The sequence below is a fragment of the Denticeps clupeoides genome, chromosome 5 (assembly GCF_900700375.1).
Source record: "Denticeps clupeoides chromosome 5, fDenClu1.1, whole genome shotgun sequence".
Taxonomy (NCBI): Eukaryota; Metazoa; Chordata; class Actinopteri; order Clupeiformes; family Denticipitidae; genus Denticeps; species Denticeps clupeoides.
This window is the reverse complement of record NC_041711.1, coordinates 28134958-28161652: the sequence shown is the minus strand read 5'-3', so window position 1 is coordinate 28161652 and position 26695 is coordinate 28134958. Positions and strand designations below refer to the sequence as shown.

Here is a 26695-nt window from a genome sequence, read left to right as displayed (position 1 = left end):
TCTATTGGAGGGTGAAGATTTGTTCCAGCTGCTTCAGAATTGGGAGGCTTGTTGCATGAATGGTCCATTGCAAGTTCTTTGGCTAAGATTTGAAATACTTCAAATGCAACATTTCCTACATATTGTTGTATTTCATGGAAAACGTTTTAAAGATTACACAGAAGAATCCATCGCCATTAAATACTAAAGAGAGAGAGTGAGAGAGATGAATGAAAAAATTCAATTCCATATGCACATCTTATTGAATGGCAACTGTTAACTAATTAAGGGAAAGGGATGTCAGTATGATAGAGCCACTGAGATTTATGCTATTTACAGTTCTGTGGCTATGTATTAATTGTTCACATAAATAACAAAAATCTCAGTGGCTCTATCATACTGACATCTGTGTATGCATTCTATTTTGTTCAAAGAAAAAATCCTGAATGACAAATTTATCACTGCTGGATGCAGGATCTGTTTGTTATGCTGAATTTCTTTTTTCAAAATTTTAGTTGGGGCTTACAGGCTCACAAATTTCTTACATTTTTGGTACTTATGTTTGACTGGAGACTATGGGCATCATCCTCTTCCTATCAACCCATTTAATCATAATTCTAAAACAGAATTATTATAATTTATCATGCCATTGGCAACCACAAATCCATGATAGACCACCATTTTTGGGAGACATGTATGCAAGTCTAATTTTAATCATTAATATTTACATTTACATTACATTTACAGCATTTATCAACCCTAATCCAGAGCGATTTACAATCAGTAATGACAGGGACAGTCCCCCTGGAGCAATTTAGGGTTAAGTGTCGTGCTCAGGGACACAAAGTGTCGTGCTCAGTGGGATTTGAACTTGTGTCTTCTGGTTCATAGGTGAGTGTGTTTTTCTCTTTGAAAAATGATGTGCTCATTGTCCTGGTCAAAGTGATTCCTGCTTTAATATGTATTGTTTAATCAGCCTCCTTCATTGTTCAAGATGAAATCCAAGGCTTCAAGGTCAAATAGGTGTTGCTCTAAAAATACTGTAGTTTGATAATTAATTTAATTAATTCGATTTTTATTGTTCATTGTAAGGGTAAAATACTGGTACAATATTATAGAAACCAAGTGTTTTTTTTATATGCATGTTTTTTTAATATGGAACAGTTGAATAGAAATCATTTTGATGGTTTCATTGTAATGAGGTGATGCACCTCTTACGTTTCACTGCTGAGATCAACTACCAGAAGTGCATATATATCATACAGTTACAAAACAGATATCAAACTTGATTATAAGTTCACATTAGGTTGTGTTTCTTATTTGTTCACTGTAGATATCTTTTGGTTATCTGTATCTCTTTTGGACAAAATTGAAAGAAGCTGAATAGTGTTTCCTCAGTGGGTTTTGACATTATTTTTCTAAACTCAATTTTTACTTAAAATGGAAAAGATTTAGTGCAGTACCACTCTTTTCTACTAGATGGCAGCAAGAGTACTGCAAAATGCATTTCAGACCCTGCGTATTGTTATGGACAGGTATATAATAATACTATATTTCTATTAGGATCTATTCATATTGGATGTGCTTACAGAGTTCAAATCCATAATAGACCACCATTGTTAGGAGACATGTATGCAAGTCTGATCTAGACATACACACATACCTGTTTATCTGCTGTTCATGATCTCTTTCAAATGCACTACATTAATAATGTTAATGATGACATCTTCAATTAACCAATTTCTTTCACCTCATTACTTATCTGAGTAATTATTAATTACCCAGTGATTGTCATTGCCAAAACCTTGCATGATGCATGCGATGAGAAAGAGTTAATTTCTTTTACCATGTTCAAACACATGAACACACATATACATATATTTGGAAATGTTGGTGTGAACTGGGTTTCATGCTGTATTGGCAGCAGGTTCATGGCTACCTCACATTCACACTGCAGGTGCGGTGTGAATGTGAGCATATCTGTGCTGATTCTACTGAACAGCTACTGTAGCACAAATGGCTGAAAGCCTCAGTACTGGCAGTTAGAGAAAGGGCACAGTGCACTTCAGCGTTCAGCACAGGCTATATAGCTGCAGACTAGGCAGAGTGCTCATGTGGACCCCTGTAGAAGAGCCTACAATGGGCATGAGAGAATGAGTACAGAACCATGAAAGCAAAGGAAGGATGTGGGGTATGTTGTCCTGGGATAAGGCAGGCCCTTTGACACCTATTGCCTACTTAAAGATAACAGACCACGTGCACCACCTTCACATTTACAGCAGCATTTATCAGACGCCCTTATCTAGAGTGACTTACAATCAGAAATGACAGGGACAGCCCCCCTGGAGCAACTTAGGGTCTTGCTCAGGGACACAATGGTAGTAAGTGGGGTTTGAACCTGGGTCCTCTGGTTCATAGGCGAGTGTGTAACCCACTAGACTACTACTACCCTAGAAACAATGAAAAAAAAATCACAGTAACAGTATTCTCTGGTTACAGTTGCCTCTTTCAGCAGGATAATACAAAACGGTTAAGGAAGGCTTTGAGGAACATGATAAAGAGTTCAAAGTGTTGGCATCCAAGTTACCCAGATTGCAATCCAAATGACGATCTATTGTGTCGAAAAAACAAGTTCAGGCTCCACCTTACACTGCAAGATATATTTTTTTGTATACAAAATGTGTATGCATTCACCGTGCACAGCCATTTAACTCTCTTTGCTTATGTTTAATGCACCATATGTTGCAACTCAGGATGTTTGAATTGAACAGAAGTTTAAGACAAATGTTTATGTATATGTGCATGTGCTTTCTGAAAAATTTGTTTTCCTCAGTCATCTAATTAAATTTGAATGCTGGTGATGGGGTACAGTTTGGGCTTTTTGTAATGGCTTGTGCCTGCAAATTTAATTTTATTACATATAAGCAAACATATTTCCCTGTCATGGTTATGGACCTTTCTAAAAAAAAAAAAAATGGTTTCTTAGAAATGCACAATGATCTGATGCAGCCATCAAGCAGTGTTTGATGTGTGTTTTTTTTTTTTTTAAGACATAAGCTATCAGCAGATCTCTACTCAAGTGAAAAATGGATTTGAGGAAATTCCATTTCCTTCAAAGTGCCATTTATTTTTCAGCGGTGTACAGCTCTAATAACATCTCTGAGGGTTGAATTGCTGAGGAGGGCAGTTCAAGTCTGACTGGAGGCTTCCAGGTTTCTTTTTCTTTCAGCGAGGCTGGCTGAGAGCTGGTCTGACTCACTAAACCACTAAATATTAGAAGTTTTTATGTGCCTTGAAATAGGCATGTTTAGAAAACACGCTTGATTTAAGTAGGTGGAGGCAAAAGTATAGCAGATAAAGGGCAAGGGATAATAGGACAATGTTTAGAATATTAGATGCTTCAGTAAATCTGTGGAAACAAACTTACATGCAAACACGCAATTCCACTTTCCAAATGTTGATTCTTAATAGACATGACTGTAAATCATTCTTGGCACACAATGGAGTTTACATCACTGTCAAATGAAAACATCCGTTTTCTAATGTGACCTAGCTCGAGTGAAATCACCTTTAACTCTGAAAAGAATGTCTCCCGGGAATGCAATTTTCTAATGGAAGCTAGCCAAGATCTGCCTGTGTGTTCTCCTAGTTCCTTTAGGAACCATCCTGAGAAAGGCATCTACAGTGGGTGGGCCAAGTCAATGAAATGCTCTGCATGGCCTAAGTGCCTTTATATGGGTACTAAGGACATAGAAGAACCTCACAGATTGGTGCATTACCAACTTCACATGGGTTTAATTAACTAAATGGACTGAAGTACTTATCATAATGTTCCTGCTTGAAGGATCTGTTTTGTCCCAGAAGCCCCTCTTCTAATCACTGTTGTATGCGCACTCCTGATTACCACCCTTGATTACTGTGGAAAGTGTTTGTAAAGAGCCATAAAGGGTCCTTTGCAAAAGGGAAGAAAGGTCTGCTGTGTTCCAGGGGAGAGCAGCAAAATGAAGGGGAAGTGATAAGACAAAATTCTATTACCTGAAGAGAGGAGCATCTGTTGAAAGAAAGGAAGCATTGTCTCCATGTGGTCACCGTTGAAGACACCACTGTTAATTAGACAAACACAAGGTGCTCAGCTTGATATTGTAATAAAGGCTGACTGGTAAATAATAGATTGCAATGATAAATGATGCATAAATGCAATACATACATTGATATTGCACCTCTTCTTGTGGGTTTGATGCATTTTGTGCATCAAGTTTGTGCATCATGTTTGTTTTTAGTATCAGACAGCTAATGCATTTAGGAGATAAAGTGGATGATAACTTGAACGACAGTGCTCTTTCCTAGGGGCAAAATTGCTCTGAGAGCACTGTAGAATTTAAAACACACATTTATCTGCTCCAGACAGCCTTTATTCTGTAAATAATTAATGTATGGAGCTTCTGATTCTGTCCTTGGGGGGCGGGTGTTGTCTCAAGGCACTGACCAGCTTGGTCGCAGGCTGGAAAGCTTATGAATGTCTCTCATTAATCAATGTCTGATATCAGATTAGCATATGATTATGACAGATGAGAGTGTCATGGATTCTATTCTTGGCTTGAGTTTACGCCGGACCCCTGTCAAGCGCAGTATTTGTTGTTTGCATCGACTGAAATAAAGATTTCTGTCTGCAGATGAAAGATTTAATGTGATTGTAGTTTTTTTTTTTTTTTTGCCATGCATTAAACTATTTTGTTCATTGAATCCCATTTCATGTTGTTTACTGTCATGCTAAGAGAATAGAATGGATTATATAAGTAGGGCATAGACTTTAATGTTGCCGCACCTCAAAGCATCCCTGCTGCAGCCATTTCTCATGTCCTTATTGGAAAGAAGTCCACCTGTGTGCACTTAAGACATTTCAATTGATTTCAGATTAAATACACCTGTCTCACACCCACTTAGTGCATCTCCAAGCAGCCCAAGCACCATGGAACACTCAAGGCAAACATTAACCGGGGCAATTCGCCGGTTCAGACATTACAGGAAGGCAGCAAGATGAAAGTCACTGCAACAAGTCATTCTCTGAGGACAAACGGAGACTGATTCTGTGGTAAAATGGTATCAGGCCAGTACAAGGTGAAGCGTTGCCTTGGGCCGAGCCATTTTGGGAATGATGTGCGGGTGCAGAGACCTTTGTGTGGCCGTTATGTGTTGAGGATGTTCCTCATGTTTTCTCATGAACAAATTTTAAGGATTTTTTGCCTGCAGACACATGAGTGAAGTGTATTCATTTGGCAAATGACAAAAGGAAATGCACATTAATCAAAAGTGGAGCAGGATTTGACTCAGATAGACTAGAATTAAGACAGCTTAACAATGAATTTGTCTTAATGGCAGGACAGGGCATGAAAAATATGGAATTGCACAAGTTGCATTGGAGCACCCCTCAAGGTCAGGCCACAACGGTTTTCAAAATCTCCACATGAACACAAGACAGATAAAAACAATCAGAGGAAGCAAAGGGGGAAAAAATACAGAAACAGAAAATACTAAGGGGAAAAGGGCTGTGTGCAGACATGGCGAAGACTGTTCTATGTTCTATAATGTACCATGAGTCTGTGCTGCTGTGGTAGTATGAAAGTGGTAGACAGGAAGGGACTAAACAAAGTGATCAGGATCACTGAAAGGAGAACATTTGACCAGACCTCAGTCAATCATGGACAATGTAGATCACCAACTCCACAGAGTGGAGTGTCATTGGTGAGAGAACAGAAAAGTACTTTTAGCCACAGAGTGACCTTCATAAAGTGCCCCACTGAACGCCACAAAGAATCCTTCCTCAAAACCTACGACTCCTCCCTCGGCCAAACACAGTAATCTGTGCAAAAACCGGCTGCTTCTTCTTATTTATCAAGGGTTAAACTATCATTGTGTGAGAGACTGTGCATTAAATGCCATGAAGGGCTGCAGTCTTCTATGTGTTATACTGTGCAAAGCTCTTAATAGGTGCAACTCTCACTTCTACAGATTTTATTAGACATTTTATTTTATCTTATATTTCTCGGTCTCTCTGTGTTCTTGTGTGTTGTGGTTCTCATTATATTAGCAATTCCTTTTGAGATTAATAACGTTTTTTATTCTAACATAACATTAAGACAGATACATTTAGTCCAACTGAAAGTTTGCAAAAGTGACGAGAAGGCTGAGATCAAGAATCTGTCCAACATCACAGTTAGCTGGTACAGAGTAAATTTTTAAATGCAGGCATCCAATCTTTTAAGGTTATTATATGAGTTTAAATACTGATTAATTATAATAGATTTGATTTCTAGCTTTTATTCTAATGCTACATCTATTTTTTTCTATGGGATTGTTGTAACAAGTGTGGGATGAAGTCTTTGGCCTCAGTGTGGTCTTGGCATTAGTCAGCAGGAGAATTTATATACAACTATTAGTTCATTTGTGCCACTGAACTAATAGCTGTATATTAGGGGGGGGGGGGTACTTTTTACTTAATGCATTTATGTGATCCTTAAAGCAATCTTGTCCACATTCATTTGTTTTCCTTTCTGTGCTTCTGTGCTTCTGTGCATGTAGCAGAATGAGCTTTCAGACTATTATCAAATGATCAACCTCCTCCTGATGGTGCTTCAGATAAAATACAGCTAAAGGAAAAGAGATTAGAATAATCTCTTAATCTTAGAAATGAGGTTCCAGTCAAGTGAATTTAATTATGTATAAGTTTTTTCTTTTTGCTGTTTTATCCGGTCATGTTAAATACACGTCTTAATAAATGTGGATTAAAAAAGAATTATGTCAAATTATTCAACCTTGGTGAGGTCCTTTCTAGTCCCTGCAGAGACAAGTCTATTTTTCCAGCACTCGCAGCTGTGAGGTCAGAAAATCCTTCTCTGACATGACTCCCAGTCCTCCAGGATTATCTACTGATGTGCAGAATCGAAAGAGACTGTACACCTTATTTCAAATTGTCTTTGTTATGCAAGAAGTCAGAGTCCTGTCTGTATGTTCGTCAGGTCTGTGAACAATCATGTGGGAGTAAAGCAAACATATTCCTTCATAATGAGAATATTTGTATTTGACTTTTTGTGGGTGGTGGAAAGGAAATCTATGATAAGCTCTAACTGCTTCTTCTTAGATTACTTTGGATATCCAGAGCAATATCTTTCTGTTGGATCAAATTGATTCAGTTTGATGGGTCAGCACCAAGCCAGCAAAGAGGAGTATTTTTTTTTCAGGAGTATTTTTCATTGATTACTTGTCCCAGGGCCTTTCTGTGAGATAATCTTCATCCTGTGTGCATGACCCTGATAACTGACCTCTAGCCTGCCAATAAACAATCTATTTTATGAAGGCATACAGATCTTAATATAATTTGATGAATAATAATGATGAATGCAAATTCCCTGTGAATATATTAAGTGTACACAAATAAAATATGTGTAAATGTTTTGCCTTTGTTTACTAAGATTAGACCAATTTTTAGTTTCATATTAAAATGCCTTTCTTATGTCAACATATGGTGCAGCAGTCTGGCTCAACAAACGCTGAAGGAAATACATTCTTTCTGCATAATGAGTGTAAAAAATTTTTGTTAGATACAGAAATTGGTAAGCATGTGCACAGGTTTTATCCTTGGTCTAATAAACTGCATTATAAAATTATTTTCAGTTCAAACCCATTACAGTGAGTGAAGTTGAAAGATGCAAGTAATTATATTAACCACGTCCAGATCTCTAAAGCTAATGAGGTAAACATCTGAATGGGAAGCACACCATTAAGAAACACAAACCCTTAACAGCCATGTTGCTTTTCCATCTTAGGCAACACAGCGTGGCGATCTGGAAAGGGCTCTTTAATCAAACTTGTAAAGCTCTGTGGATGACAGAATGGTTCATGGCCAAGATAGTGCCTGGAGTGGTAGGATTTCCCTGTCTGAGAGACATATAAGATGGAACACTTGCAAGCCTCTAGAACTGGCTGCCAACTCCAGCGTTCTCGATTTTTTGAATTTCCATTTAAGCAGCCACTGATCTGAAAAGGTCTTGTTGAAGCCAATGGATATTTTCCTTTTTTTTTTTTTGCTCACTAGAATCTGCCTCTGATATGCTCACTGTCAGCGCAACCTCTGCTGTGTTTTACCCAGTCTGGTGTTTACTGAAGCAATTAAGGTTAAGTGCTTTGTTCAAGGACACAGCTGCACAATGCTCACTTGGGATGGTGTTAATGTAATGATGATCTCCCTGCCAGAGCTGCAGCTATGGGGTTCGCCATAGTGTCCAAGGAATCATTTTCCAAATGGCGCTGACCTGCGCTGGCCAGTAATAGAAGAAGGGCATTTCCTTGCATGGACGTTGCTGTGAGCTTATCTGACGCTTTTTTTGTGTCCTATTACACGCAAGACACTGGAGGTAATTACATATTGATGGCTGAAATTAATGATGAGCTTGGTGGCACAGCTTTTTGCCCATGCACTACGTTAAGGTGTTCAGGGTAATTCATCTGCCACGCTCACCTGCCTCTGGGATAATTTGATTCGATCATGTATGGATTAAATTGAGCACTCCTTAGCATACAGTCAGTGCAACCTGAAATAAGACATTGCTGGTATCTCGGGCGGGGATGGGGAGAAGCATGCAAGAACAACCCCATGGTGAAAGGCTTGTGCTTGTTGATTAGATTAAAATAATTTAACACGGATTCTTTAATGCATGCATTGGTATGTTTTCTTTGTCTAAGAGGGTGCAGTGGCTGCTTACTTAGAGAGTGCACACACAAACATGATTTGCACATCCCATGGAAGAAGTGTTCTAGTGTGTGCACCTGAGGCCAGGGTTGTCCTGTGTCCCCACAGGAGACATGTGAGTGATGGACTTGTGTCCATGGGCCTCTAGCAGCTGTGTGTGTGTGTGTGTGTGTGTGTGTGTGTGTGTGTGAGTGATGGCCTGTGCTGTGCAGACAGGCCAGTGTTGGGTGCACCAGTGCGTGTAATGAACACCAGCATCCCTCATCTCTCCCCATCCCTCCTCTCTATGCTTCATTCCCCTGGACCAGGTACTGTGCCTCACCCAACAGCGTGTCCTTTTAATGACCATTATTTACTGTAGATAGGAGTCATTTCCCTTCACTCGCACGGCCCTCTTACTGTTCAGAGTTCAGGAGTGTGGACCTCGGCAGTTTTTCAATTCTTGGTCCTCAAGGAAAGAACATGGCTGAGTTAAATCTGAAACCAGCCAAGTACACAACCAGAAGCATTGTGATCAAGTAACCAAATTATTAGGGAACTAGATATGAAGAAACACCCTAAATAATTTGCTTCAAAATTAACATTCTTTTTCTCAAAAATTTCCTGTCTTGCTTGTAACATACAGATTTTCTCATTATTATCCTTATAATCATCTCACAGAGTTGCATCTATTTATTATTTGGTCACAATGGGGGTGCTGTCAGGATATAAACACACATGGCCACCAAATGGACGCACTCATTAATTTTTGATTGATATCTTTTCCTATGCTGGCCCTTGCGATTCACCAGACTGTGCACTTTCACTGTCAACATGTGCTGCTTTCTTTCTACAGAAAAGTAAACACAATAAACATAACATTCATGAGATGCGCTTCATGGAAAAAAACAATAGTTTGAACCTCTCAGATCATCTTCTGCACTCCAGATTATATTTTATGCCATTAGATCAGTTATAATTAACACAGGTAATACATAGCGATTCACAGGGTATTCCCAGTGTATTTTGAGAACCACTGTAGACACAGATGTTGGGGGGATGTTGGCCATATTATTAACGTACAGAGTGTCTGTGTCAGGAATCATGACCATGGTCTGCTGCGTATGATTTCACAGAGTGCATGGCTCTTTTGCATTGCAGGGACCGGACTGAAATAGCTCTGTATCTGTCGCTGTGGGCACATTGCATGTGCGCTACGCACTGTGTGCATAAAATAATGTAGGCTATGTAATGTGTTTAGCTGTGGGGGCAGACTCTTTCTGTGTTTTGCACCTGGCCTGAATTTTTTTTGTGGTGAACGCCACAGTGGGAATGCAAGCACATTGCAGCAGTAATGACAAGCAGGTCCAATCCCATCCAATCCCATATGATGTCACAGGTGCAGCTGTGGAGGAAATAAATAGGTAAGGTGTGGCATATAGAACAATAAATCTAAAAAGATTAAAGAATTTTAAAAAGCTATGGTGAGAAAGGGCAATTTGAGGCATTTTTCAGTACACAATTAGAGGTTTATGGGCATAAACAAAACTGTGTGAACTTTGTTGTTTCCTTCATTCTTCTGCATGTGCTGGTGTCCCGCAGTAAATATACAATCTTCTTTAAAGGTTGTTTTAACCTTTTGAATTTTAAATAGCAATTTCACTTTTTGCCAATATTAGACAATAATCTTTTATAGTGTCTCCAGCCGTGCCATAAACTGCATGGCCAATCCTACCAACCTAATGGTTGTGAATAGCTTTCAGGAAGGTGAATGTGCCAGTGCAGTCAGGGTGGGTTGGATGCAGTGCATAAAATGAGTCTGTTCCTGCCTAAACAGAAAAAAAAATCACATTTCTAGCAACCAGAGATGGTGCAGTGTTACTCATGCGTGGCCCAAACCTGTGATCCCATGTGTATTATGGAGGGCTGCCTGGTGGCACGTTTTTAGTGAAATTGCTGTCTGATTTCATCTCGTTTCGAAAGGTTTTATTATACCAGACCACACTAGCATTTCCAAGTTGCCTTAATCAGGCCAACAAAACAAAATTACAAGGTGGAATTTAACCAGGATGAAATAGTGAAAGTGAAATAGTAGTTTTGTTTAAGCAATATTTCAGTCATCTCTGCCTCATTTTGTGATTGCTATGCTTTGCTGATCTTTGACTGAGGTGTCAGTTGGTTGCAGGTTTTTGTGTAAGGCACACAATATTTCCTGGTTTGAAAAAAACACATTTTACCTGAAGCAATCCTGAATACGTGTAGGTGGAAGAGATAAGGGGGAAATACTACTAAAGGACCAAAACATTTCAAAACCAAGAATACAGTTCTGCATAAGTCAAAAGTAAAAAAATTTAATCTGTGTCTTAAAAAAAATGATGTACAAGTTGTTGAATCTGAAAATGCACAGCAATGGTATGCTGCTATGTATTATGTATTATGGCAAACTTAGGTTCAATGTTCGGGATGCTGTTAACTGTGAACAAACATGGCTCAGATATCAATAATCATATTTTTAGATCTACTTCAGGTTTGATTTTAGCAAGTGCAATAAGTGTGCCTACTGATGCTACATCCCGGCTTCACGTCTAATGAAGGTGGTCAGATGAAGGACAGCGTTCCTGTTGATTGCCAAGGGGGCTGAATGATACGTGACCAGCTACAGGAAGGGCCAGGGCGGCGGTGTGTCCGTCAGCCATGCAGAAAGGGCAGGCGACCTTTAAGTTACCATCTCCAAGGCTGCAGGAAGGTCAGAGCCAGTGGAGTGGGGCGAAGTGAGATGAGATGGCCCAGCGGAGAGATAATAGAGGGGAGCGGGGTTCAAAACACGCTGAACAGCGCTTTTCTCATGACAGAGCACTTATGGCTTTATAAGACAATTCAGGTCTTGCCAGTGGCCATGCCGTTAAGTAAATATCAGAGCCACTATAACACTAAGCCTGTGGACGTTTTTGCTGTCGCTGCAGTTTCTGTGCCGGTACTTTTTTAAAGACAGCTCTCTTGCACTGCTCCTAAAATAAAGGACATTCCTGCTGTCCTCCATGAGCCCGTTACAGAAAACTCATTCTTCTGTGATACTGTGTCACGGTATTCCTAATTACATGAGGCATAATGCGCATGTTCATTGATTTTCCCTGATTCAAGAGGAACGCACCTCCGTTGAAGTTTTTCTATGGGAATTTCACCAGTGGGGTAGCTGCGGTGTAGTGGGCTCTTTTTGTCCCTCGGGGCTCTGTTTTAAGGCACAACATTCTGTATGTTATCTAATTACTGTGATGCCGTAATAATTCCAAAATGACACCTCCAGGGCATAAACACACTGATTTCTCAGTTATACCTGATGCTCAAAGGACAGGAGGAAATACTGAGCGTTTTTATTTCACGTTTTTAACAGTTTTGCATTTTGGAGTCTTTTTTTGTTTGCTGAATGGAACTTTGAATACATTCTGAATGTACTCATGAACATAATGGAATACATCAGGTTTTGATTAAAAAAGAAAGAAATATATGAACGTGCACAATACATATACCGCTGCTCTGCAAAATAATTGGTTTGCTTTTCAAAAAATAAAAAGAAGAATTGCATAATGTTCTGCAGCACGGTTTTATTGGAAGCTGTGAAAGGCACAGGCTGCTCCTACTGGTCACCGGTCAACCAATCCTCCCTCACAAAAGCCAAAATGTAAATGATGATTTTTTCATCATTTGCCCTCGGTGAAGTGGGCCCAGCATGATTATTTATTTTTTCAGAGCAGCCAGGAGGGGAAAGGGAGCATGGGAGAATCCACAATGAGAGCCTGCTCTTAATTAGAAAAGGATGATGGGGAGACGTTCTCGTCAGCAGGCCTTGGAAGGGAGAGATTTGCACCAGGATCAAAGGAGAGATGAGGGATGACAAATATCCAGAGGCCAGAGTCTGCTGGAATTCCACCAGTAGACAGCCATACCCCAGGGGGTGGGGGGATGGGGTGTGGTATCCAGCGCTGTCTTCTTATTTTCACAAACACTTTGGCCAAATTCATGTCCACAAAATAAAAAACAGGTGCACTTTACCAAAACTGTGGGGTTTTTGACAATAGTGTTATAACCTGCCTGTATTGCCTGTAGAGCTACAATTCACAGGATTTACATTTACAGCATTTACCAGACGCCCTTATCCAGAGCGACTTACAATCAGTAGTTACAGGGACAGTCCCCCCCAGGAGCAATTTAGGGTTAAGTGTCTTGCTCAGGGACACAATGGTAGTAAGTGGGATTTGAACCTGGGTCTTCTGGTTCATAGGTGAGCGTGTTACCCACTAGGCTACTACAACCCAAGCTACCAGCGCTGCCTTTTGTGAATCGGGTTGTATAGTGAAGCGGTTCAAAAAGGCATCCGCTGTTGAAAGTGAGGGCTTCATCAATGCACCACACAGTTGGAGGGGGAGATGGTTCCAGATTTTTGACTTTTGTTTTCAGTTCATGTGTCACCAGAGTCGGCTGAAGCCCTTTGTACATGGCAATTGTGGCTTAAAAATAATAAGTCACCAGGCTCTTCCTGTTTCCAGACATGCAGGCTGCTTTGGCTTCGGGATGAATTCCCAGCTCCTGCACAGCACGGATCCTGATGGTTTTACACACTTCCTCTGCTGAACCCCAGGCAGGTTTTATGTGAGTTTATTGTGTGTTTTGTTGACTGCTGTGAGCCCAAGAAAGAAAATGGATAAAAGGCAAACATGATGGGATTTGGCTGTTGCAGATGATGAAAATCCCTTTTGCATACGCTTTTACATTCCCTAATATCAGGCAGTTTTGCAAAGGATTAAAAATATTGAATATAATTCTTCAGTATTCTAATGGCACTTCCCTGCTGTGCATAGTGATATGAGTCATTAATTGCGTTACTGCACATAATTATTTCTCCTGTTAAATTCATAAGCTGGAAATCATAACAGGAGATGGCAATTGTTGAATAGACCGAGCAGTGCCTAATAATGAGGTCACATTGTTTCCATTTGTAACCAGTATATTTAGCATGTTTGCAGTTATTCCTCAGTAATACAACATGCACATAATCTGACAATGTTTTGTACAACAAGTAATCCTAATGCATGCGTGCGTGATGTGTATTCTTGAATTTTGCATAATGACAAGCAATTTGCTGTTAAATTGTGTTACTTGATGACGCTGCTGCAATTTCTGTAAAATTCTTATTTTTTAAAGTTCATTTCTGTATAAGCTGTAGAGGTGGACAGTAACAAAATAAATGTTGTTGTAATATTTTCCTGGGTCTATACTTTACCTAAATATTTCATTTTAGAGAGGCTTTTTGCTCTTACTCCACTACATTTCAAAGTAAAAACTTTAATACTTTATCCACTGTCTTATGCAAAATGTGTTTCTTTTTACTAATAATTTATTATGTAGTGACATAACTGTTGCAAAAATGTTTCTTATCTTATAACTTTTTGCATGGCTTAATAATGTATTATTATTACTATTATTATTTTTACCTCTAATCTGTATAGCTCTGTTCCAAATCTGTCTTTGATGTTCTTTGCTGAATGTTGGTGGGAATCTGACACTTTTTAATTTATTTTACCAAAAAGAGGGAATTTTTTACATGGCTGTGTCATGATTAATATTAGATTCTAACGGTATTGTGTTTTTTTGGAATGCGGTTAAAATAAGCATGTTAATCATTGTGATTAATTTATAATTTTGTAATGAGTTACAATAAATTAGCAGAATTAATGCTGCTGCATTAAATCTGAGAATATTTAAATGCACACATATCTAAACGCACACAAATTTAAATGCATGTGACACGGTTTACTGCATTTTGGAGTGTGTCGTCTTGATCAACCTTTAGCTGTTAATTAAAACATTACCATCTTATTCCCATTAATATCATCTCCCCATCACTCCCCATATTCCCGATACTTGTCTTTGTCATAGTTTTAAATGTGCATTAGTCTTCAGAATGAATCGTGATTAATTAATTGTAAAATGTGTTATTTCTTGCAACCCAATCAATAGAACTGATCACTCAATTGATTAGCAGTAATGATAAAAGCAGTAGCATCGATAACATCAAAATGACACCAATGCCTTCTAGTAAGTGCTGAGCAAGTTCCAGTGAAGCAAGGTCATCTGGCCAGGGAAATGAGTGAAGCCTTGAAGAGTGAGATCTCTCTCTCTCTCTCTCGCTTTCTTAATGTGCCCAAATGGAGTGATCGCATTCTAACTAGTGGCCAGGGACATGGAGCTGCTTTTTCACAACCAGTTAGCAGCTATTGCTTGACTGCTGTCATGACCCTGTAATGCTGCATCTTATTTTAGGTTTCCTGGTGGAAATACATAGAGTAGATGACCTCTACCAGCCAATAAATAAGAGTTTTTTTAACAGGTCCTTCTGGTTGTGAGCCTCATTGGTTTTTTGGTTGAACTGCATCAGCAGCACTTCTGCATCAGCAAATGAATGTTAAAAATGGAATTAATGAACGGCGGGCAGCCGCCACTGTCTGGGCGCCTCCCTCGGCCTGCGAGTCGCAGTGTATCTGAAAAGGAAATGTAATTTCATAGCCACAGTAATGGATTGTGTTGCGCCTTCTGCTCTATTGTTTTTTCTTCAATATCCGGCCTCCACTGGCAACGCTGCTTTTTTTTTTACTCTGTGCCAAAGTTTCAGTCTTTGAGAGAAACTGGCCCCTGACTTTCATTTCATTTCAAAGAGCTCTATAAATCCAGACCACACCAGCACGCCGACACTCCAGCACAACAATAAAGACTTTACAAGCAAGCAAAATGCTGTTTTTGTTTGCGTAGATTTCAGCCGTCTATGCCGCAAGATTTGTGATTACTATGAGAAGCTGGATCTTTAGATCCATTACACTAAGATATATATGTTTTCATTTCATTGTAACACCCAGTCTGTGCTGTGAATTCCCATGCAGTCGAGAGAAAAGCATATTTTACTTGAAGCAAGCCCAGAGGCATGTACCTAAACATTCTCACTAAAAAAGGCCAGCCAAACTAAATAAATAAGGAGCTGACAAGGCAAATCAGTAGTAAGCAAGCATTTCATTTATTTCCATATGGGAGGCATCTGTGAGGATATGCTGATCTTTACAGTGTTTAAAATGCCGAATAGTCTCTGGTACGAAATTAATTAAGGCTTGAGCCTATAATGAAATATATATATAATTATAATATAACAATAGTAATGTGTCTGCTTTTTTTGCAAGATCCCTTCTGTTCTGAACCCAGTTTATATATGAGAGGAAATGCTGTTAACATGTGCTGGTTTTATTCCCAGCCCCACAGTCACCATGATGCTGGGAGCCATGCAGCTGAGCCCAGCACTCGCTAAATCTCCACGTACAGCTGGTCTGGGTTCTGAGAGAAGGAAAGGGGGAAGCTGCATTCCACATCCGCCTGGCTCAGTCCTTCAGCTGCGACATTCTCACAGGGCTTTGTGTTCCACGATTCGGACTCATTCTCTCCCACTGTGCACCGTGGACTGGCAACACATCCAACCATTGCATCATAAAACACCAGCTTTAATCCGCTCTGAGCTCTCTGTGCATTACGTACATTAGGGAACAAGTGTTGGTCATAACATCTCTGCTAAAACTGAACAAATTTAGTGCTTGTACACTGCTATAAAGTGACGCTGTGCAGTATTTAGAAAAATAATAAATCAACACCAGGTCAGCAGTTTATAGACTTTTTATACACTATGTTTGAGAACGTTTTAGGATTTACTATGAATTCTGTTTCTATGTTCTTGATTTTGTATCTTTTTGTTATATGGTTTATGATATGTGTGTTGTATTATAATATGTATTATATGTTTATTGTAATGTTGCATTGTTAAATGTTAATGGTTGTCTTGGCTGTGGCAAAGGAATTGTACCTTGTACACTGTGCCGAATCCCATTAGGGGTTACCAGAGCAGATCAACCTGTATCAATTCCCACACAATACCCCTTCCTGACGATACCCTCCCTATTTACAACGAGTTCTGTACAGATTACAGTAAAACTCTGAACTCTGATTCAAATATCCCAGTAGAATTAAAAAAAAAATCTGTACAATTAATAATTGTGAAATCCTTTCAAGCTGCTCCTCAGATGCTCTGTGTTTAATAAGCTCTTGTATGAAATGTCAGCAATTACTTAATTGGTTTTCAGGCAGGTTCACACACTGCTGTCAGGCTTCTTTGCAATGCAGCTTCCGTCTGTATTAAAAACGTTGTTATTTGTGATATTTACAAGATGAGTGTTTTAGTGTTTTTTTTTTTTGTTTTTTTCGGCTGTGGTAACCGCAGCTCCGTATCCAGTCAGTTCTCAGAGGGAATCAGTGTAGGCAGCTAACACCCCTCCTTGGCGGTCGTCCGCTACCCAGACTGGTAATTAGGTGATCTGTGTCTGCCTAATAAACAGCTTGTTGGACTTCCTCAAGGACGGACCACCAAACCAACATTTCTCTGCTGTCACTGTGATTCCTAGCCGTGTTAGCACTTCAGGATTGTTTCAGCTTTGCGAGCTGGAAAAAAATAAAAACTCTTAATCTCATAAAATTCATTTCTTTGTAACCTTGACAGTAGCTGGGGAGGATGTGACCATTAATCTCTGCTTCAGCAGCGTCCTCCAGATTTATTGGACTTTGGGGTTGATAGGCTGACAAGGTGCACATTCTTTCCCAACATTATGGGCTCCATGATGGCCGTCAGATAACAGTAAATAACCTAGAGGTTGTGAACTTTATTGAGTTACACGATTTGTGCAAATTTATGATGCACGTTTCTCTTCTGGAAAAGTTGATGCCTTCAATGCCAAAAGCATGTACACAAAGCCTGCACCAGTAGACCCCAGACAGCATACACACTGAGCTATGCAGGATTTATCTGAAGGTGTGGAGCTATTCTGGCTGGAAACGGCTCGGATTAAAACTGCTCAGGTTCATGGGTCAGAACGACTTGACCTTGACAGGAAAGCCATCTTGTAACTTTTGGAAAACAGGCTTCTGTCCCATTACTGTCCCAAAATAGACTTTAAAATAAATATTATTTCCGCCCCATTATATTTCTACTATACATGCACAAATGTGTAACAACCCGACTAGCTTAATTTGTTCTCAGTCAGTCTGTGGGTCTTTTTGGGGAAGGAAGGCTCTGGATTCTTAAGCTTCCTTCCCTGTAACTCTCTCTGATTGTATCACATTCCCCTGCATGTGAACCTGAGGTCTGAGCGCCTGTATATTACATATTACTCATGAGTGTGGGTGTCAGGATGTGAAATGTTGTTATTCAGTGGGGGTTGGAATAGCCTGCGCTGTAATGCAATGCACTCGAATACTGCAGCGGCTATGGACCTTTTCGTTTGATGTATTTTGGACATGCCAGGCCTGCACCGGACGCTGACTGCATGGTATCAATCACACTCCCCCTGCAGCCGTGCGACTATATGAAATATTAGGTCGATATATTCTTGTGTGTGAGTTTTGGAGTGTTAAATTGCACAGAATTTTCAGTCTAAAATTCAAGCTGCTTTGTGTCACTGGCTGTTGAAAAAGGTACTTTAGAAAGAAAATTGACTTTTAAAGCCATTTTATGGACCATGGAATCAGCGAGGGTTTAAAATAGTTCCCTCTCCTTTGGTCTCTCAGGTTTTCCCACTGCATATGTGTTTGATGTTTTTGATGACTCTCAAGAGGCATATAGTGTCTACTTGTAATCCATCATGTGCACTGCATTGTCCAGGTATATCTACTAGTGATGTTGTTCTTGAGACCAGTTTTTTGTTGTCTCGGTCTCAACTCTATTTGGTTTCGGGTTTGTCTTGGTCTCGGACATAGAGGACTCAATGTGAAAACGGCGCATCCTCACAGAAGAGTATCATTATTTATATCCTAAATTCAAATGCAACCAGTCATTATAACATTTTCTCAATGGACATTCCCAGCCTGTCACAGTCCACACACATCATACACATCACATCATAGCGAAGTCGGAAAAGAAATGTCCGGAATTTTTTAGAAACGGGTGGCATCACAGGCATCAGCAAAATTATTTATTTTTATTTCTATTGCCCATTTGCGCCTGGCTGTATGCTGATTATGTTAAACCACCTTGACAGAGACAGCTGGAACAAAGTCGGCATTCAACAGGCATCTGGAGGGAAAGCACCATGCATAATACAGTCTGGGGGAGATATTTTGTGTTTGCAAGCAGCTAGATCACTACTACGGACCGCCTGAGGTACCATGAAATGGAAAATAATTATCCTGTGTGCACAAGTTAGCGAAAGTGAAGTGATTGACATTGTGAAACGCTGCAACACAGCACGGTGACACAACAACATTTTTAACCCATCACCTTAGTGAGCAGTGGGCAGCAATGAAAGGCACCCAGGGATCGATCAGTGTGTGGATGTTATCTTGATCAGTGGCACATTGAAGGATATAGAAATTTTCTGTCCCAGTTAATTAATATTCCTAAAGCTGACCCCTCAGAATCCAACTTGGCTAATATGGTTCTAACGTCTTCTTTTTTGGATTAAAGTAATTTTCTCTGCACATTGTGAACATACAACTATAATCATGCATTTTCCACAGACCTTGTAATTGTTCCTGGATGAAGTAAAGAACATAACCTAAGTGGGTCCTTCTCTCTTTCAGTATGCGCAGATTAGAATCCTGTGTCTACGTGCAAGAGCAACAATCATTTTATTGTAAGACATTACAAATTGGTTAGCTGAGTCCTCTCCACCATGAGGCGTGTGGAGTAAATTAATTTAAATAATTTGTGTGCAGTTAAAGGTACTGTAGGTGCGCTGTACACTCCCCTTTGTTAAGTCTGTAGATCAGTGAACCAGCACAGTCTTGCTTTGTTAATTTGATGACTTTGCAAAAAAGAGCATGGTACGGGGGAATCATTGGACTGCGTGTTGGAGATCTCTGCCAATCCCCAGTGCTGCCTGTTTATATCTAAGCCCCAATCATGAAGGTGGAATCAGTGTCAGCTGGGCACGATCAGGGCTTCCCCCTCCGGTGGACCTTCACCTCGCCTGGACATCACAGGGTGCATCACTTTCCATCTTACCCTGACATGCACATCGTGGTACCCAATAATTTGATCCTTCTGGAAAGGCAGAGAAGGTATTCACTGCATCATTTCTGATTAAAAACCACCGTTCGCCAGCTGAAACACATTAATCACTGCCGTAGGTGTGGAGAATGGTAACCATTTATCCTGCCGATGGAAATGTTCTAAATCAGTTAACAGACAAAGAGCGACATAGAAATAAAGTTGTTAGATCTCATGGAAATGTCAGGCGTCTTTGTTTAAGGGTGACAGCAGAGAACAGGAATTGTGTTTAACTGTGCGGGTAAGTTTTTTCTTTTGGAGGCCTAAGCACCCCAAAAAAATATAAGGCACCATGGCTTTTCAACGCTTGAGAGCGGTGTGTTGATAAAAGCTGCTGAAATATTTTGCAAAGCCTTTTCTGAAGCTACTGGGTCCCAAGCACTTTAACCCAAACCTACTGTTACTTTCCTGTAGCGCTGAGAACTGTAATTATCAGCAAATAAGCAGCACCTTCTTGTCATCTCAGACAGCTCTAAATACCCAAGAAGAGATTGTTGAAATCAAATCGCTCACCAGTTCAGTTTTTAAATAAGATTGCATTTAAATTCACCTCAAGGTTCCCAAGCATCATGCCCATGAGCGAGTGGCACATCTATGCCAGATTCTTTAAAACTGTGTCCATTCAGAATCACCCAAAGGGATTTTTGGAATAATTTACTCTTCTTCAGGGTACGAAAGCTGGATTACGCCAACATCTGACCACACTCTGCATTTCAGTTCATCAATACCCATCTCAATGTCTGCCTGTCTCTTTAATTAGCTTGCATCTGACTCAGCGGCTCCCGCTCCTATGAATACAGCGGGTGGTTGGTGGAGGTCCAAAAATCATTGTTAAGTTCTGTAAATCGAATCCATATTGACCCATTGTACTGAAAGCTTAAAGAGACCCAGCAGAAATCGATAGCCTCACAACAGAGACACGCTTCAGCGAAGCGTCTCAGGCCGTGGACGGCCCGCGCCGCCGATTCGTGTTTACACACGCTGACCATTGTCCACACCTTCACTCCATCCCCGAGCTGCAAACAATAAAGGAAAAGCAGGCCCTATTCAGCTGAAATCCAGTGATGGTCAAAATGGGCTTCATTTACCGTTATTTGTGTGCAAGAAACGCCATTGAGAAGGTCATGCGGCTTTAACGTGCTTTTTCTGTTGGAATTTGTGACGTTTACAAGAACAGCAGAATGATAATTTATAACAGGATGTGCTCCAGCATCTGAAAAGTACCGTTGGCTCCGGCAGAATTATGTCAAATCCACATCAGTTTTTAATTACCGGCCATTAAAACTGGGATCCCATCCTGTGGAATTTGGCTCCCTCGTTTTTCCCTCCAGTGGAATCTTATTCTAATTGCTAAATGGTGTGATAGTGTCAGGGCGGTCACTGAATTAGCTGCATAGGGGAAATGCAAGTTATTCTGATAGTCTGGCTTTTCACTAAAATTCTGTGTTGTTCATTGCGGTTCCCTCGATGACCAGTCAGATCCAGTGAGTTATCTGGGGGACTTTATTTTATTTTGGAAGAGAAAATGTTATTTCAGCCTAAAGATAAGATTTTGCCATTCACTGTAGCTAAAATATATATTTTTAATGACCCTTGGATCAATAGCTTCCTCGTTCCCCTCAAGACCCCTGAAGATAAAGCTATGAGAGGGAAGGACGGTGGGGGGCTGGCAGATGGGGATAAATGTGGATGAAGGACACTGAATGGGCAGAAACTCAACTCCCACACAGGGCAGCGAATGTAACAAACCAAAAAAAATAAATGAGTGAATGAAAGGACAAATGAAAGGAATGAATAAATGAATTATTGATGTGCTTCATTTCCTTTATCCAAAACTGCAATGGTGTGTCACAGTGAAATAGACACTTTGAAACTATTTGTTGCCAGAGTGGCACAGGTTATTAGATATTCAGGTTGCATCTTGATTAGACACAGAACTATAATCTATTGTCATAATGGAGGCTGATAGTCCCTTTAGCATGTGGTGAGTGCCCCCTGCAACAGGCTTTTCTTTATACATCTTATACATATGTGACTTGTATATGTAAATGTACTTGTTTATATATCTTATAGTGTATTAAAAAAAGCATGCATACTAGGTGAATGGTGTGTTTCAATTTCAAGTTCAAGTGAGTGGGACACAGGAAGTGCAAAAGAACATTTAATTAACAAAACAAAGGAGACGACAAAGAAGACAGTCAGTGAAACCAGTGAAATTAGTGTAATGTAAAAACAGAACAGTGCAACATGGAACAGGGCAATAAAAGATCATTTATTCTATCCATAAAGGAGGTAGTGTGTCTGTGTGTGTGTGTGTCAGTCCAGCCCATGTTCAGACAGTGCTGTTCTCTCAATCCAGTTGTCTTAGCCGTTTTATGAACTACACCTACAGAAACACTTTCCCCCACAATTTCAAAGCAAGAGAGCCCAAGAACAGCACGGCATGCCTTTTATTCCACTGAATAAAGCACCTGAATAAAGAGTGCTAGATTGAAACTGAACACATAGGATTCATCATATTTTAATGGGCCGGTATGTCAGGTAGATGTATTCCCTGTCAGAGGGGGTCTGATGACATGAAACACATGCTGAGGAAATGAACTCACGATGGGTGTGGTGGTACCATAAGGAACTCCGTTCTGTTTATATTTAACACATAATAGTACGCATTACTCTCTGTTCATTTCCATCTTCTGCCAGAACGGGTTTCAGGGAGCATGAGAAATGCTTTTCATTTTGGACTCATTTTTCTTTGTTGTTCTTCAGGCAGCAAATTCATTTCTGTTCATTCAGCCCCTTGGTACAGGTGGATGCACCTTAAAGTCGTCAAAAGCACACAGCTGTCCAACTGCACATCATCCCTCTTTATATGCAGCGGGTCTGCTCTGCTGCATTTATAGGAGAATGTGATTCCTGATGCGACATCACTTGTGTGCAAAACAGGGTGGATATTCAACCTTGAAGGGCATTAAGAGTTACCAAATAGTTTATTTACCTTATTTTCTTTTCTTTCTCTGTCTCTTTCACACCTTTAGTCTGACCTCGATGCTTGACTGATACAGGCAGTGCAGAGTATTGCGATAAACAGGTGCTTTGCTAGGGACCACCCTTAAAATTGAGATAAAACCAAACGATAGAACTAAGCATATCATGTATGCTTAGTTCTGCAGAACACTGTTGTAATGCTGCCATTGACGACATTATCACAGATAGTTAGATCCAGGACTTTTTAGTTGTGCATTTTTCTCTGTGAGAAAAAGACTTGACCTTGAAACGAGGTCACATGTATTACTCTGTAAGTATTAGATTTGCTTGCACCTTTTTTTAACTGTCGGTATTTTTACCCGTATGAATATGCAGAACTCCCTTATCTGAGGGAGAGGTGGAAGTCCCCTTTGGTCGGTCTGTGACGGTCTGTGACAGTCTGTGTCCTTTGCATAAGCAGATGGATAATATTTAAGCCACATTCAATCTGTGTCTGATGCACACTACAAAGAGGCTGATCTGCCGTGGGTTTTAGGCTATTGTCACTTTAAATGACAAACATGTTTGCAACACAAAAATGCCATTATGCCTCAGCCAATGGCAAGAGAATAATTTAATTATATTAAAATATTACTAGAGCTCTTACGTATGTTATATTACATTAAAGGCAGAATTGCCTTTTTTTTGTCCTCCACACCGCAGTCTCTCTCCTTCTTCCATTTCTTCTTCTTCTTTTTGCTCATCCTCGCACCACAGATAGCAAGTTAAAGGCATTTGGAGGCGCCGCGTCTGTTGATCAGATAGCAGCATAACTAATGAAAAGCGTCACGGAAGTGACAGCAAGATTAATGAAGTCTCCCATGCCGCACTCGCATGTGGTGCCGTGCGGGCTCCTCCGGGGCTCTGCCTCTGTTAAACGCTATTCATGGTGACAAATAATGCACTATCCCACCACTGACACCTCCGAGTCAAGGTTAAAAAACACATTTAGCCGGCTCCGGCGAGTGAGCGCCGCTGTTGCAGATATGGCATAAACTTATTTACTTGAGGAGTGCTCAGGGGGGCGAGGCAGAAAGATGGGGGAATTCAGGATTAATTGAAAACATCTGTGCAATGCAAAATGTCTGCCTCGCGTAGCCACAGGCAGGGCGAATGAGGATCCGTAACCCTCTGAGGTGATTTTTTTATTTTTTTTATTTTACTGAAGGAGACTGTGTGGAGCTCTGGTCTCTATGGCCGTGTTCACGCTCGCAATGCACTTGATGCGCTTTTTCGTTCACGTTTTTTTTGCTTTCATTCTTTCGTGTAATCTTCTGATTTGCAGTCAGTAGGAGCTGCTGTGGGTTTGTGACGGTCAATGCTGCCTGACCTTCAGAGACATTACAGCGACCCAATCAAGACAGAGCCAGAAGAATGGAGCCGATAGGGCAGAGGTCAAGACTGTGCAGACACAAAGTCACTCACTCATTTACTTTTGCTGTCTCGGTTTGTCACACACACACACACACACACACACACACACACACACATACACACGCACACACACACACACCACAGTGATGCTATTCCGGCTTTTCCTGGCGTGGCTGTTGAAAGTCGTGGTGGGCAGCGCTGGGCGCCGTGCCTCAAGAACAATCAGCGAGAACAAATGAGGAGCGCTACGCTCGCCACACAAGCCCCGCTCTCACTGGTGGCGCTGATATCGCCACGGCTACGAGAGCACGTTCAATGAGGAATCAGATTACAGACCAGGAGAGAAATCACCCGGTGGAGCCAGGGTGTAGCGGAGGGGGAGGAGGAGGAGGAGGAGGAGGAGGAGGAGGAAAAAGGAAAGAGGGAGATAGAGGAACAGGCTGGTGTGGACAGACAGTGTGCATGCACAGCGAGAGAGAGAGAGAGAGAGAGAGAGAGAGAGAGAGAGCATGGAAGATAAGAGAGAGGTGAACTACTCCCACTCTTGAGGGGCCACAGAGGAGAACTGAAGACAGTTGATGTAGAGGAAGAAGAAGAAAAAGAAGATAACTCTACAGTCACAGGCAGAACGATAGAGAGGTTGAGGAAAGACAGATCAGAGTGTTGAGGCAGCCGGTGTGGTAGCACACACACACACACACACACACACACACACACACACAAACACACATGCACAGTGAGAGCATGGACGTGTTGTCAACAGCAGCGCGCAGAGGAGCCAGTGATCTGGAGGTGTGATGCGCTATGGAGAGCAGCATGTATCTGGGTGAGTGTGTGGCACCACGCTGGGATGCTGCTGAGCGGCTGGGGGGACGGAACTCGCCGAGACGTTCTGCTCCCACAGCCGGAGAGAAATGTTTTTATGGCCGCCGAATGCAGACAGCGGTGAGGCGAGCACCCGGCCGTGTGTTTGAGGGACGCTTGGCGCGAATGAGAACACGTGTGTGGAAACAGCGGTGGTTTCTTTACTGTTGGGAAGAGTGTGCGCTGGATGAGAGGAGTGGATGGGCTGGAACTGGAACTGAACTTGTTCTGCAGTTCACACCTCAGTGACATGGGATCATTCTGCAATGACACAATGCGATGGAAACATATTTAAATTCTAGAATTCTAGATTTCCCGGCGTGCGGATCACGGCATGCGGAGCTGTGATCTTCTGGCTCTGGGATCCACGAGGTGCTCACGTATGACAAGGACTTAGACAAGCTCGCCTGCGTGCAGAATAGAATACTTGTGGAAGGTCCCGGTTCCTTCTCACCAGCAACCTGCCTGGCCGTGGAGGTGCCGATCTGGGCTGGCTGCGGCAGGAGCGATGCATAAACGGCTGTCTGGTTAACCTCAGATTACAGTGCGGAGGGAAAGTGATTTTTGGAACACACCGCGAGGCAGCTGAACAGACGGACTGTAAACCGCCAGCGGCATATGGTCCCTTTTCAAGTTTTGCGCTCAAAAATAGAGAATCACCAGTTCTGGTTTTGGGCTATGGGGTGAAAGTCTTAAATGCAACCAAGGTTTAAAACTTATTTTTTTTTAATCATGGTGATTTTGCCAAAATGCATGGTTTGTGCATTCTTCTTTAGCAAACAGGGTGCAGCAGATCACACGAAAGTGTGCGGAAAATGTCCTTTTCAGGTTCATCCCTGCGATATAAGCATCAGGAGGTTTTTAAATCTTCACATTTCCTTAATATCTTGGGGGAGAGAAATGGCAAGTACAAATGGGGTGTATTATTTAAAAAAAGGGTTTTATTGAACTTCCTTGGCCACCTCCAATCTTTTCTCTGGTCGGACTGAGCGCGAGGAGGGAGTCTGGCAGGGGCCAGTAAGAAATGACGGAGTGGGAGAGCGGGACGGATGACAGTTAATTATTAACGTTCATCTCTGTCCTCCAGACCTCATTTTTTATCCTCGTCCTGTTCACAACCCGAGGAGCTTGAGCTTTTTCACGATAATAAGCACAGACTTTTCCTTCTGTCTCTCTGCCTGCTTTTCTCTGCTTTTCTTCATATGCGCGCGCACACACACACACACACAATGTGAGTCATAGATGAGTCTGACCTGCGTGGTGCCGAAGCAGCGTTCGAGGCACTAACCTCTGTGGTTGTGGGTGTTGGATGAGTGGTGGGTGGCTTGTAAAGCACTGGATGTGCTCCTCCGACTGCCCTCAGCCAAAAGTTCTCGGCCCGCCCTTCCAGCAGCTGGAGAGGCTGAGGCTCTTTAAAAATAAAAAAAGATTTAATTCGGTGCTGTTTTCTTTGGTTGCCTGGTCTTCAGTCATGTATAATCTTGGGGTCATTTTTTTGTTTTGCATGAAGACGCGTCTCTCACAATTATCGCATAACAATTCTTCAATCATCTGCGTTTCATCTGTCAGTGGATGCCAGCGGAGTGCAGAACCCAGGCCTG

At 41.2% G+C, this 26695-nt stretch overlaps 1 protein-coding gene and 1 long non-coding RNA gene across 2 annotated transcripts in view; one reads left to right on the top strand and one right to left on the bottom strand.

The window, feature by feature from the left end:
* Positions 1 to 4065: 4065 nt before the first annotated feature.
* LOC114791150 (uncharacterized) lies at positions 4066 to 26657 on the bottom strand. Its single transcript, XR_003749923.1, has 3 exons — positions 26618 to 26657; positions 26383 to 26504; positions 4066 to 4082 (listed from the first exon to the last, which is right to left on the bottom strand). It is a non-coding gene; the product is annotated as an uncharacterized LOC114791150 (long non-coding RNA).
* Positions 24659 to 26695, top strand: part of znf385d (zinc finger protein 385D) — a 30621-nt gene continuing 28584 nt past the window's right edge. Inside the window, exon 1 of the mRNA XM_028981723.1 lies at positions 24659 to 25056. Coding sequence (XP_028837556.1) covers positions 25035 to 25056 — 22 coding nt within the window. The 5' untranslated portion in view covers positions 24659 to 25034. The remainder of the gene's footprint in view (positions 25057 to 26695) is intronic.